General features: G+C 33.4%; 1 protein-coding gene across 2 annotated transcripts in view; it reads left to right on the top strand.

Annotated features, from left to right (window-relative positions):
- The window catches only part of Cd2ap (CD2 associated protein), a 129510-nt gene that overhangs the window by 68293 nt on the left and 46212 nt on the right, over positions 1 to 15005 (top strand). For both annotated transcript variants that reach the window (XM_071613330.1, XM_027938246.2), the window contains exons 3-5: positions 5056 to 5209; positions 12299 to 12399; positions 13238 to 13358. In XM_071613330.1, coding sequence (XP_071469431.1) covers positions 5056 to 5209; positions 12299 to 12399; positions 13238 to 13358 — 376 coding nt within the window. The remainder of the gene's footprint in view (positions 1 to 5055; positions 5210 to 12298; positions 12400 to 13237; positions 13359 to 15005) is intronic.

Raw genomic sequence — 15005 nt, 5'->3', positions numbered from 1 at the left:
GTCACTTAATGATGGCGACACATTCTAAAAAATTTGTTTTGATTATTTTGTTGTTGTGAAAATATCATTAAAGTTTTACTCATATGAACCTTGATAGTATAGCTTATAACATATTAGGCTATATGGTATATGTTATTCCTAGGGCCATGACAAACAAAATAACATAATAGTTTAACATTTAATAACTAAGCATGAGAAAAAATGATGCTACCAGGTGACACTGTTTTGATGAGATGAGGTTGTTTCTTGTGTAACATGACATAGTTTTACAACAAATTTTTTTTTGTCAGTAGGGGTACACTAAAATATTGATTAAAAACTAAATAATGATAAAAGTATGATAAAATATAGTATGTTAAATGCATAATCAATTTACTAATGTAACCATTTATCATCATTATTGAGTATATGTACTATACTTAATTATGTACTATATATAATGTATACTGTATAGTGTTTATATGTATACTGTATATAATTTTATGTGCTATACTTTTATACGATTGGGAGTGCATTTGGTTTGTCACCACAAACACATAAGAAATGTGTTGTGATATCACGTTAACTGCAGTGTCACTAGGCAACAGAGACTTTTTAGCTCTGTTATATGGAAGCCATAATCTTATAGTGGTCTTATGAAGACTACCATAATAGGTAGTCTGTCCTTGACAGAAATGTTATGCATCATTTATAACATGACATAGTTTTACAACAAACTTTTTTTTTTTACTTTCTAGTTAGAGCTGTCAAAATTTTCTTTCCTGTTTCTTGTTTTCTGTCATGCTTGTGAAGTCATAACATCAATTTTTTTGCTCCTAAGGTTTGAAGAAATGGTCACTCATATTTTCTCTTAGTACCGTTATGTTATTTTTGTATAACTCTGTCTTTGGACTAGTTGGAATTTACTTTGGTATAAGAGATCCAGCTTAGTTTTTTCCATATATCTAGGTAGTTCTCCCAATATCATTTAATAAAGAATTTATCTTTTCTTTACTGATTTCAAATGGTTCCTTTATATAAAGAATTCTGTATTTGGTTGGGTCCGTTTTTGAGTCAGAGTGTTATACAACTGTCTCATTGCTTTCTGATTTTATAATTCGTAAATAGTGGTTCATTTAACTCTTTCAGTGCTTATTAGAGACTTTATTCTGGGCACTGGAAATATAATAAAACAAAATCTCTTATCCTTGAACTCACATTTAGTGATGTATCTGTTGAATTTTTTTTTTTATAGGTTATGATCAAGTTTATTTTTTTTTAAAGAGAGAATTTTAATATTTATTTTTTAGTTTTCGGCGGACACAACATCTTTGTTTGTATGTGGTGCTGAGGATCGAACCCGGGCCGCACGCATGCCAGGCGAGCGCGCTACCGCTTGAGCCACATCCCCAGCCCCGTATCTGTTGAATTTTTAACCACAAAAGAGGTCAGAAGTTTGGAGATAAAGTCTCTCAGAGGCAGAAGAAGTAAAGCTTGACTCCATTGGGTGTATGTGTGTGTGTGTGTGTGTGTGTGTTTGTGTGTGTGTTGACTGAAATAGATAATCAAGGAGGAAATATCACAGGAAATAGAAATAGAACAGGGATTCTTCATGTGCTTATGTGTAGATATGTGTCTATGAGGTTTACTGCCCATAATAATATGTTCTGATAGAAACAAAATTGAAGCAAAAATTAAGTGTTTTGGTTTAAAATTTCTTGTTTTCTTCTTTCACATTTGTTCTACTTTCTTTTTGTATTCCTTTCCTTCTTTTTAATAGCCTCTATGTTTTAGGGTAGTTTTAGGTTACAGAAGAACTCAACAAAGAATTCTCAAATGTTCCCTAACTCCACACATACGTGGGCCTCCCTAATTATTGCTTTTTTTTTTTTTTTTTTTTTACATACAGTAAACCTACACTGACTCATTATTATCACCTGAAGTCCATAGTGGGGGTTCATTCTTCTTGTTATAGTATAATGATATGTATCTACCATTGTAGAATCATATACAGAATAGTTTTCATTGCTCATAAAATCCCCTGTTCCTACTCATTCATTTCTGTTTCCCTCCAGTGGCAGCCATTGACTACACTTTTCAGAACATCAGGTAGTTGGAATTTTACAGAATATGGTCTTCCCAGAATAGCTTCTTTCACATAGTAGTATATGTTTACGGTTCGTCCAAGTCTTTTCATGTCTGGGTAGCTCATTTCTTTATATCTCTGATTAATGTTCTATTGTCTGTGTGTACCACTGTTTTGTTTATTCATTCACTACTCAAGAACATCTTGTTTATTTCCAAATTTTGGCAGTTATGAACAAAGTTGCTAAAAACATCCTTAGTGTAGACCTGTTTTCAATTCATTTGGGTAAATAATGAAGAATGCATTTGCTGTATTGCATAGTTAAGAGTATGTTTATTAGATTAGAAACTGTCAACTATCTTCCAAAGCGACTATACATTTTGAGTTCCCAGCAGTGAATGAAAGTTTCTGTTATTTCCTATCCTTGCTGTCATTTGATGTCAGTATATTGGATTTTGGCCATTCTTATAGGTGTGTATTGGCATCTCATTGTTTTGTTTGCAAAAGGCATATGATGTTTGGCGTCTTTTCATATGCTTATTTATTCATTTATATGTCTTTCATAGTTTTATGTCTTTTTATAGAGCCATTGGTTTGCATCTTGTATGCATTTTTTAATCAGGAATTTGTTGTTGAGTTGTTTGTATATTTTGGCTAACAGTTCTTTATCAGAAATTTTTTTTTTAAAGTGTTTTCTCTCAGTTTGTGGCTTATTTTTCTAATTTTCTTGATACACTTTTTCTTAGTGAATGGTGACATCATTTGAGCAGTTGCCCAAGTCAGGAACCTGGGGTATCATCTTTTTTACTCTTTTTCCATAGTTTACATCTGATTCATTTTCAAGATTATGCCTCTTGAATATGTTCTGAATCACGTTAGTCAGCTTTTTGTCTGTGACAAAACCTCATAAGAACAATATGGAGGAGGAAAAGTTTATTCAGGTTCTTGGCTTCAGAGGTCTCAGTCCATGGTCAGTTGATTCCATTTCTCTGGGTCTGAGGTAAGGCAGAACATCACAGAAGAAGTTCATGACAGAGGAAAGCTGCTTAGCAAATGGCAATTCAAAGCTGGGGGTGGTGGGTGGTGGGGGTAAGAGGAAGAAAGGGAGCAGAAAGCAGAGAGCAAGAGGAACCAGGGATAAGATAGGAGCCAAGGCCACACCTCAATGACCTTCTTCCTCCATCCATGCCCTGCCTGCTTGCAGTTACTACCTGGTAATTCATTCAAATTATTGATCCATCAAATGGATTAATGCACTGATGAGGTTACAGGCTCATAATCTTAATAATTCCATCACTGAACATTCCTGCATTGCCTAACATAAGAGCTTTTCAGGGGATACTTAATATCTAAACTATAACACAACTCTGGTAATACACACTTTTCACTTCTGAACCTTGATGTGTTGCCTAACATGAACTCTTTGGGGAACTTTTAAAATCCAAACATGAATCTTTCAAATTTCTCTGTCACTGTCATAATTTGGTTCATATTCAGCTATCACCTGGTATAGTTGCTTTTAGAGTTGTCCCCGTGTAACTCATTCTTTCATGCTGCATAGAATAATCTTTTTTTTTTCCTTTTAAAATTCTGTGACAGTATTCCATCATTTTTATAGTTCCAGTTCCCTACCATGAGAGTCTTTATCTGTCTTCTGCTGGCTTTAGTATTCTTAACTTTTACATGCTTAATTTATTATAGCATGTGTACCTCCCTGAACTCTTGCCACCTTTCCCTTTCCTTTCCTTTCCTTTCCTTCCCTTCCCTTCCCTTCTCTTCCCTTCCCTTCCCTGGTTCAGCTAAACTTCATTCCTTGGAGGGTCTGTGTTCTTTTTTGCTCTCTGAGCTGCTTGTACACTGTTCTTTCCTTTTAGGGTACTCTTCCTTTCCTCTGCCCTCTGCCCGCTGCCCTATACCTTGTTCTCACTTATTCTTTCTGTCTCAGTAGAGATGTCAGCTTCTCTGTGAAGTAATACTGATTTGTCTTACCATCATTTGTAATAGTATGTCTGCTTTATGCCTCTACCACACTGTCTAATTTATTGTATCATAGCTTTGTTTTGTATTTTGGTTAAAAAGGATTCTCTAATTCTTTCAGGTATTTTGTTTATTATTGGCCTTTTGTTTTTGTGTTTAAATTTAGAGCCAGTTTATTAAATTGTTAAATATTTGATGATTTATTCAAGTTGCTTTGCATAGTTTTATCAGTTTTAGGGGAGAATTGATGTCTTTTAAGATACTGAGTTTTTAGTCACTGAACATAGCATAACTTCTTTTTTTTTTTTTTCTTTTTTTTCATGTCTTCCAGTAAATTTTCATATTGCTTTCCATGACGGTTCACATATCTATGTTGTACCTGTGACTTTAAACAGGAGCCATTAAAGTAAACCCCACAGGACAAAAATCTTCGTACCATCTGAAGGCCCATGATATAAGAATGTTAAGAATTTTATAATTGATTGGAAAAAAATAAAATGAATATTATATGAAATGTAAAGAGTATATGAAAATTAATTTATGTGCATACATTTAGTTTTACTGGAATATTTCTGTGTTCATTTATTTTAGTATATTACAGCATTTGTAGTAATACATACAAAATTAATTATTCCCAGAGATTATATGACCTGCAAATCACAGGTGTTTTATAGAAAAAGATTGCTCATCCCTGACTTAGAGTTTTTGTTTGTCTTATTGTTGGTATATTTCAAGATTTCTTTCTGTTTTAGGATGAGGGTGGTGGTGGGTAGAGTTTTTTAGCTTCCCTTTCCTTTACTGGTATCTCTAATTTTGATAAGACAATTCATAATGAGTCTATTTTATAGGTTTTTTTTAATAGGTTGAATCGTACCTGAGCAGAGCAAAAGGTTGAAAACTATTGATATCTTCATTTATGTAGTGGTCGTTATAGATATGTTTTGCTATTTTGCATTTGTGAGTTTAAATAAGATGTGTCTTAATTTCCTTTTTATGGATATCCCCTTTTGTAGGAAATTAAACGAGACACAGATTCCAAGGATGACAATTTGCCCATCAAAAGGGAAAGGCATGGAAATGTAGCAAGTCTTGTGCAACGAATAAGTACCTATGGACTTCCAGCCGGAGGAATTCAGCCACATCCACAAATCAAAAACATCAAGAAGAGTATGTAAATAATTCCTTTCTTGATTAATTACATCAAAAGTGGAGGATATTTCATAACCGTTGATAAATTCAGAAAAATTGGCTTAACCTTCTGCAGCCAACTAGAGTAACTTCTAACTTATTATCATGGATTTTTGTCCCCCCCCCCCCTTTTTTTTTCTTGGTATTGAAGATGGAACCCACGTGTACTTTACCACTGAGCTATATCCCTAGTCTTTTTTTAATTGTTTATTTTGAGACAGGGTCTCCCTAAGTTGCTGAGATGCTAAGTTGCTAAGAGTCTCATTACCAAGTCTGACTTTGAACTTGTGATCCTCCTGCTTCACCCTCTGAGTCTCTGCGATTACATGTGTGCTGCAACCATACCTGGCAAAGTTTTTCTTTTGGATGCTGATAATGACAATAAAGATTTTCTAAGATTCTAAGTGTCTAAATTAAGTAAAATAGGTAGTATCTTCTTGAGCGGCTTTATTTATTTATTTATTTTTTTAAAGAGAGAGAGAGAGAAAGAATTTTAATGTTTATTTTTTAGTCTTCGGCGGACACAACATCTTTATATGTGGTGCTGAGGATCGAACCCCGGCCGCACGCATGCCAGGTGAGCGCGCTACTGCTTGAGCCACATCCTCAGCCCCTCTTGAGCGGCTTTAAACTTTTATGGTCTAAGTATTTTAAAATTTTTATTCCTAAAGAAGCGAATTCTTGGGGCTGGGGTTGTGGCTCAGTGGTAGAGTGCTCGGCTAGCATGCATGAGGCACTGGGTTCGATCCTCAGCCCCACATAAATGTAAAATAAAGATAATGTGTCCACTTAAACCTAAAAAAAAAAAAAATTTAAAAAAACAAATAAATAAACATGTCTTTAAAAAAAAAGAAGAGAATTCTTAAGGATTCAGCCATATGATAAGTGGCTGAATCACTGTTTCCTAATGTTTGATAATTTTCTTTGCTCACTGGAGAAGGAAATCCATTAAAAAGCTTTGACTGATTAAGTGAGTTTAAATGCTGGAATAAAACCTGAAGGTATATCTTTGAGGGCCAAATTGAACCAAAAAGTGAGTCAGAAGTCCTTTTGCTCCTGTCTCTGAAGTTTTAGCATTCAGTCTTACCTTCATTGTGGGATATGCTTTTCATTTTAGCATTTGATGGAAAGATTAAAAACAGTTTTCTTCAGTGAGATGTAGTTTCATAGTTGAAGACTTTTATTTGAGTTATTAATATTTAGATATGTTTTAGAATTATTAATATTTAGGCCTGAAATACATAACCATTATTGATGCCATCTGTTTGAAAATTAAGGATTTTTTGTTTTTATAGAGAAAGAATAAGGAAAGTAAACATCCTTCAGAGTGAAGTTTCACACACTTGGTTTTTATTTATTTATTTTTAGTTATCGATGAACCTTTTTAAAATTTATTTTTATACATGTGGTGCTGAGAATTAAACCCAGTGCCTCACATGTGCTAGGCAAGCGCTCTTAACACTGAGCTACAACCCCAAACCCACACACATTTGGTTTTGTTTTTCAAAAATGACAAAACTTTTTAAAAAAGTGTTATAAGAATTTTAAAAAGTGTTTTCTGAAACTTTTTGATTACTATGTACTATTCAGTACATAGTATGAATGCCTAAATATCTGTAGGTATATTACCATGAGAAGTAGTAGTGTTCTAGGCAGTTAAATCTGCCAAATAAGGTGGGTATGGATCATGATTCAGAACTTAAAGTCTGTTAGGGGCAAACTTCAAGTTACTATAACATAGGGATGATCGTAATAATTATCTCATAGAATTTTAATATTAACATGTTAAGTAATTATTATAAGTGCTTGGTAAATGTTTGTAATTATTGTTTTATGCTTTAAAGAACTATTAGAATTTTAGATTAGAATTTAACATGTAACATGCAGTGATCCATTGTTTGCTACATGCTGTAGTAGAAATAGAAATGGTTTAGAAGTGGGGATGTCAGAAGTGAGTATTTTAGTTTTGCCTCATTTTAGCCCTATGGTGTTTGACAGATTATTTAACTTCTGAGTTTTGTTTTCTCATTGGTTAAGTAATGAGAAGTTTTTATGTGTTGTTGTATGGGAGATGTTTGTGAAAGACTTTAAATAGTGCTGATACTTACTATAAGGACATGAAATGTTTCTACCTTTGCTGTACCTCCTTTAACCTCATTTTAGTTAATATTAATAGCTTTACTTATAATTCTTTTACCATTAATTTCTTTGTAGCTCTGAAAAGCTGTATGGATGTTTTTATGATAAGAAAATGGTTATTTTAAAAATTTGACTTAAGTTAATTCATCTTTATTGACAATTTGCTTTTGTATTTGTTTTTTTCCTCTTTTGTGTTTAGCACAGGTTCTGATCCATTTTAAAATTAATAATTGAGCAATATATATGGGTAGACACTGTGCAATTTATAATGTGAAAAAATCTCAAAAATTCCTTTAATTATTTTGCCAATTAAATTAATGGTTGAATTCAGTATGCTGGCAACTCAAGAGTGAACCCATAATGCAAATATGAAATTATGTGAAAAAAACTTGAAACCGCTCACATTTAATAGTAATAATAGGAGCTATGTAGGTGTTTACTATTCATTGTGACATGTTTTCTTTGAAAAATGAAAAATTCCTTTGCAAATTATTCTACAAGCTAATCTAAAACTCATACCTAGTATGGAAGGAAAAAAATATACGTCTTGTTTAAAATATGACTAGGTTCCAAGTTAATTGACACTCCTGGGGTTGGGACTCACTCAAAATACTCTAATTACCTTAAGTCCAGTTTTAAGAGATAATGAGGCGTAAGAAAAAGAAGCAAACCATATATCTTAAAAAGGTCTAAAATTATCAGAAAAAATAGATTTTCTTCTTTTAAGAGAAAACTTAGGAAAATCAATTTTTCTTTACAATAATATAGATAATCTCCCCTTGTCTAAGAAATGCTAAATAAATTGAATCCTTTAATCCTGGATGCTAAGCCCATACCTGATATGCTACCTAGTTGGGAGTCCGAGGCAGGAGAATCACAATTTCCAGGCCAGCTTGGGTAATTTAGCAAGACCATATCTCAAAATAAGGAAAGGCTGAGCATGAATATAGCTTAATGGTAGACCACTGCTAGGTTCAATCCCTACTATCTCAAAACTACAAAATTCCATTAATGAATACATTTTTGTCTGCTCGCTGCTAGAACTTGCAAAACTATTTAGAGATGGGAAGCTCCCTGAAGTATGCATAAAACAATTTTCTTCAAATTATTGCTTAAAAAATTACCTGACTGAATGAAAGGTAACCTTTAAAAAATTCTGCTATGAAGTCTAGGTCAGTTACAAAATTGTTGTCATTGTTTACTTTCTTTAGTTTTTGTTTCTTATAACACATAGAATAATAAATCAGATGTAAATTATTAATTTTTTTAGGAAGAAGGGAAAACTTATGGAGTTTTAACTATTTAGAGACTCAATTCATTCTACTTGATTGTCATGTCTGTTTTACATATGGTTGATTGTATGTAATATGTTTCTTTTGAGGTGGGGGTTTTGTTAGACTTTTTTTTTTTTTCCTTTTTGATAAATAATTTCATAGATCTATAGAATGTAAGAGAATGAAATAACTCTAATGGTTATCCATTTCATCTCTCTTGTTCTCATACCCTCTCTCTCTTTCTGTCTTTAAATGGCTTAGGAAACTGATTCTAAAGAATGTAGGTGAATTAAGAATATTATGTCAACCTAATCTTCTGATTTTCAAACCAATGATATTCTGTTGTAGGGTCACAGCCCCACCCCTCTCACTCTCTATGTTTGTAGTACTGTGAATTGAATCCAGTGCCTTGTGCTTGCTGGACAAGCGCTCTATCATTTGATATACATCCCAGCCACTCCTACCCCTCCCACCTCGCTTCTTTTTTTGAGACTGGGTCTCACTAATTTGCCCAGGCTAGTTTCCAACTTGTGATTTCTCTGCTTTAGACTCTTCCATATTTTCTCCAGGTCAGACCTGTTCATTCCTTTAGTTTTTGGATTTTTTTTTTTTTTTTTTAAGAGAGAGAGAGAGAATTTTTTAATATTTCTTTTTCAATTTTTGGTGGACGTAACATCTTTATTTTATTTTTATGTGGTGCTGAGGATCGAACCCAGTGCCCCGCACATGCCAGGCGAGCACGTTACCGCTTGAGCCACATCCCCAGCCCAGGAATATTTGTTGTATGCACTAAATATTTTACGAACTGCAAGTACATCACCAATTGTTGAGGTCTTTAAGTGTATATTTAAATTGTTAAGATAAATATTGTCAGAATTGTGGGTGGTAGATTGCTGATGGAATGTAGTCACTTGGAATATTATTATTATTTAAAAAAATATTTATTTATTTATTTTTAGTTGTAGTTGGACACAATACCTTTATTTCACTTACTTATTTTTATGTGGTGCTGAGGATCGAACCCAGTACCCTGCACGTGCGAGGTGAGCGCTCTACTGCTGAGCCACAACCCCAGCCCTTAACACTTGGAATATTATTAATTGGCACTGATACCATATGGTTAGGTGCTTGTTGATTAATTCATTCAAAAAGATTTATTGGATACTACTCTGGGTTGAATGATAGTCCCCTCCAAAATTCAGGTTGAAACTTAATTTCTATTGTGGTTTTAAGAGGTGGGCCTTTTGGAAAATGATTAATTCATAAGGGGTCTGCCTTCATGAATTAATTAATGCTTTATAAAAGGTCCAGAGGGAAGTAGTTTTGGTCCTTTTATTGCCTTTCCATTTTTTGCAAAGTTGAGGATTGTGTAACAAGAGGGCCCTCATCAGACATGAAACTTTCTGGCACTTTGATTTTGGACTTCTCAGCCTCTAGAATTGTGAGAAAAAATTTCTACCCTTTATTTCATTGTTCTCAGGTATTTTGTGATAGTTACATTGTTAGGAGATGTTCATTACTAACAATGCCCATTACTCTTGTTTAGCCTCTAGAGTAGAGGAGGATACTCAAAAGAAATAAGTCAGTGTGATAGCCTGAAAAGAAAAAAGGTGAATTTTTAATCACAGGTAGATTGCAGAATCCAATAGGATAAAGTACATGAAACTACAGAAGTGCAAAGAAGAGTACATAATTCATAAAGATGGGTGGAGGTTAGTGTTTCATAGCTGAGAACTGAAGATGAAGACAGAGTGAGGTTTATGGATGAAAGTAATTGGTTCTTGGCAAGAGAAGTATTTAAATATTAGAAGGAATATGATATGCCATTTTCCAGAAATTAAGGATGAGCATGTTGGTCAGCTTTCTTGTTTCTGTGACCAAAAGACCAAACAAGAACAACTTAGAGGAGTAAAGATTTCTTTTGGCTCCTGGGTTCAGAGCTCTGGGCCTGAGATGAGGCATAGCATCAAGGCATGATAGAGGAAAGCTGCTCAGTTTATGGCATCCTTCAAAGAGAAAAACAAAGGAACATGGAACAAAATAAAGTGCCAAGGACATGCTTTTAGTGATCTAATTCCTCCAATCATGCACCATTGATATTATTACCCATTAAATGGATTAATCCACTAAATGAATCTATTAAATGGATTAGCCCAGTAATGAGATTAGAGCATCATGATCTAATCACTTCCTTTAAAGCCTCAACTCTGGACATTGCTGCATTACCTTCATTACATGAGCTTTTAGGGAGGACATTTCAGATCTATGTTGAAATAGTCAGGATAACTGGATCACTGAGTGGAAGACTAAGTGACTCAGTTAAAGTACTTATTTGAATTTATTCTTCTAGGGTTGCCATAACAAAATACCACAAACTAGCTGACTTAAATAGTAGAAATTTTGTAACATTTTTGAAGATTTAGAAGTCTAAGATCAGAGTATCCCTGGGGTTGGTTTTTGGTGATTGTCTCTCCACCTGGTGTGTAGAGGTCACCTTCTTACTGTTTTTTCACATGAGTCCCTTTCTGCTGAGGGGTGGGAAGGAGGACAGTGGTGGGCTGATGTCTGTTCTTCTTTTAAAAGAATACAAGTCCTTTCTGATACCAGTCCTTCCCAACTAGGGCTCCATCTGTATGGCTTATCTTAACCTTAATTACCTCTCAAAAGACCCTGTCACCAAATGCACGTTGGGAGCTAGGACATCAATATATAAATTTTAAGGGAGACACAATTCAGTCCATAACATACGGCTCTGGAGTAGGTAATAACTATTGCTGATCTGAGGAACATATTTTGGATAGCAAGAACAATCACTTAATCAGTTACACCTGGTTGTCAATCCATACCTGCTTAATGATTCACCTTTAAAAAAAATTTATTCTTAAGTTTTAAGTGGATACAAATCTTTATTTTACATTTATGTGGTGCTGAGGATCGAACCCAGTGCCTCGTGTATGCTAGGCAACCACTATACCACTTAGCCAAACCCCAGCCCCATGATTCACCTTTAAAGATGAGAGTGAGTCTGAGTTTTCAATTCTTGGAGCTTGAAAGATGTCGAGCATATAAGTCTGGAACATTATAAATGATCGTGTTTTGATAAGTGAAACTTGTAGAATTATTTTTATCTTCACTTATGTGTTTAATTTTTATTTGTCAGAAAATAAGAGATATAGATAAGCTAAAACATTCTAGGTTTGTACATTTTGCCTCTTTTTACTGAAGACACTCTTCAGAGTAGCATATTTTAAATATTCTTAGGCTTTAATCAGGAAGTAGTTTGAAAATCACTGGCCTGGAGGACTTATGATAAAATTTTTGGGTCAAAATGTCATTGTTTGTTTTTGTTGTCTTAAAATTAGATAATGGATGTTTTGCTTTTGTGTAATTAGTGGGATCAGATAATATAAATTAACACCATTGATGGAAACTTTGTACCTTATATATAGTTGAATCTATTTGTGAATGAATACATTATGTCATGGAGGCAGAGTTAAAAATGTCAACTAGGGCTGTTTTTGGTTAGCTTCTTAGAATGCTCATATGTTCTGTCTAATTCATCCTGATAGGTCCTCTGATGATAAACATGTAAACAAAGATACTGTTTTTAGAACTGATCTTTCTTAAACTAATTTTTTATTGTTACTTCCTGTAGAGACCAAGAAAAGGCAGTGTAAAGTTCTTTTTGAGTACATTCCACAAAATGAGGATGAACTGGAGCTGAAAGTGGGAGATATTATTGATATTAATGAAGAGGTAAGTATAACATATGTTAGCACCCTTAGCAGAACCTATACATTTAAAATAGTTATGAACCTGGCATGGTGGTACATGCCTATAATCCTAGCAACTTGGGGGGGTTGAGGCAAGAGAATCACAGGTTCAAAGCCAGCCTCAGTAACTTAATGAGACCCTGTCTCCAAACAACAATAATGTATATGAAATATTTTATTAAATGGTTTTGTGGAAATTGAGTAACCTTGTTAACTAGTGAGTATAAATATTTTTCTAAAAATTTGATTTATAAAGATTTCAGTTTGGAGGGGGTGTTTAGTAGAGTGATTATGAATATTTAAAAGTAAGTGATTATCATACTTTATGGTTAAGAATCATTGTTCAAGTATAGGGTTAGTAATTTTTTTTGTTAGTAATCAAACTTTTTCTAAGTTAAAATTTTTCTAAATATCTTAAATAATGTATGTCATAATTATACACCAAGGCCCAGTAATTTTTAAAAGAATGACATTCTAAAAGAGACCTATGTACTTATTGCTATTGATACATAATACTTGATTATCTGATATTTTCATGAAAAATAATTTACTTCATAGGTTGTGATTGATTACATATTTGCATTGTAAATATTTTAAAGGACAATATTAGTTCCATATATCCATTTAGATTTAATATATTTTCACAAATCACAACCTATGAAGTAAATTATTTTTTTAATATATTTTCCTCATTTTATCTTAAAGGCCGTATTTTGTTTAATTAACTTTGTTCTTGTGTTTCATAGCTTAGGTTTTCATAGGCTAAAAAGGTTTTTACTTAAAAGAAATTTTTATCATTTTTAAGTTGTGGACTCTTTCAGGTAGAAGAAGGTTGGTGGAGTGGAACCCTGAACAACAAGTTGGGACTGTTTCCCTCAAACTTTGTGAAAGAATTTGAAGTGACAGATGATGGTGAAACTCATGAAACTCAAGAGGATTCAGGTAGATCTTTTTTAAAAAAATTGAATGAATTATTTATTTTGTAATTTTTCATCTGTATTCTGACTTATTTTTGAACTCTGAGTTAGCTGTAGGTAAACTGCTTTTAATGAGGATAAAGGTGAACTAAATAGCCTACGTCAAATAATTTTAATATTTAGTTTCATCTCTGATCTCTACTTCATGCCTTTGTTATACTAATAAAAAAATGCTATTTATGTTATCTGTTCTTTCTACTTAAGATTTATTTATGTAAACTTTTGAACTGCTGAGTTTGGAAATGGCCTGTGTAATACTTGAGGTAATTTGGAAATTACAAAAATCTTACTTTCACTGTTTTCCATATTCACATGCTAGGCAAGTGCTCTAGCTCTGTACTATACCCCCAGTTCTTTTTATTTTATTTTGAGACAGGTTGCCAAGCCTGACCTCAAACTTGTAAACCTCTTCCCTCAGCCACAAGAATAGTTGGTATTACAGATGTGTACCACTGAGCCAGTATTTCAGCATGGTTTTATTGATGTTTTTTTTCCCTGATTGTTGAACAGAACCACACAGTTTATTTTTCATGTTTCTTTAAGTAGACTAATTTCCTAGCTTTTTTTCTGTTTTTCTTGACAGATTTTAGAGTTAAGGCAATTTATTTTGTAGAATGACTCCTACTTGGGATTTTCTTCTAATGCATCATTAGATTTAGATAGTATTTTATTGGCAGAACTACAGAGTAATGTCTCTTGACATTATATTGGAAGACAGTGATGTCTGACTTTTATAATTGGTGGTGTTAAATTTTATTAAAATTTAATTGTGAGTTTAGTTAAAACAGTGCTGCCAGTATAAATAAGTTTACTGTTTTTCTCCATATATTTAAGTGTTTTTGTAGGAACTTTGAATATATACAACAGTTTCCTATCAGACTTTTATCCAAAGTTACAGCATTATAAATAAATTTTGCCTGAATCAGTTATTGTTCTCATGGTTGCAAACGGGTCATTTTATGACTCTGTCATCCCTTTGATTTTATTCTTTAGAGTTACTTTTGTCTTCAGCTTACTTGTTTATTTATCACTATGGACTATTTAGTGAGTTCCATTTATTCACTCACCATCAATCTATAACTAGTATTTATTTTTTATATAGGGGATTGTACCACTGACCTATATCCCCAGGCCCCCTTTAAAGTTTTTTATTTTGAGACAGGGTCTCACTAAGTTGCTTAGTTCCTAAGGCTGGCCTTGAATTTGTTATTCTCCTGTCTTAGTCTCCAAAGTTGCTGGAATTATAGATAGGTATATGCCATTGTGCCTAGCCAGCAATATTTATTTTGACATCCCTCATATATGGCCATTGTGACCTTTTAACTTTCTTGGAGGTATAATTTACATACAATATGTTTGTCCCTTTAAAATATACAGGTTGATAAGTTTGACAGATGTGAGATGTATGCATGCATAGAAAGCACCACCCCACAATAATAAATATACAGAACATTCTATCACCTCCAAAATATCCCCCTGCTTCTTTGCAGTCTGTCTTTTTCTGTCCTTGTCCCTAGGCAATGATGGATCTGCTCTTTTTTGTTGTTGTTGTTATTTTAGTCATTTTAGTTTGCATTGCTATGTCCTTTTGACATTTCTCAATTTTTTTTTG

The sequence above is a fragment of the Marmota flaviventris genome, chromosome 6 (assembly GCF_047511675.1).
Source record: "Marmota flaviventris isolate mMarFla1 chromosome 6, mMarFla1.hap1, whole genome shotgun sequence".
Lineage (NCBI taxonomy): Eukaryota > Metazoa > Chordata > Mammalia > Rodentia > Sciuridae > Marmota > Marmota flaviventris.
Note: the sequence above shows the minus strand (reverse complement) of the source record. Positions and strands in the feature narration are given on the sequence as shown.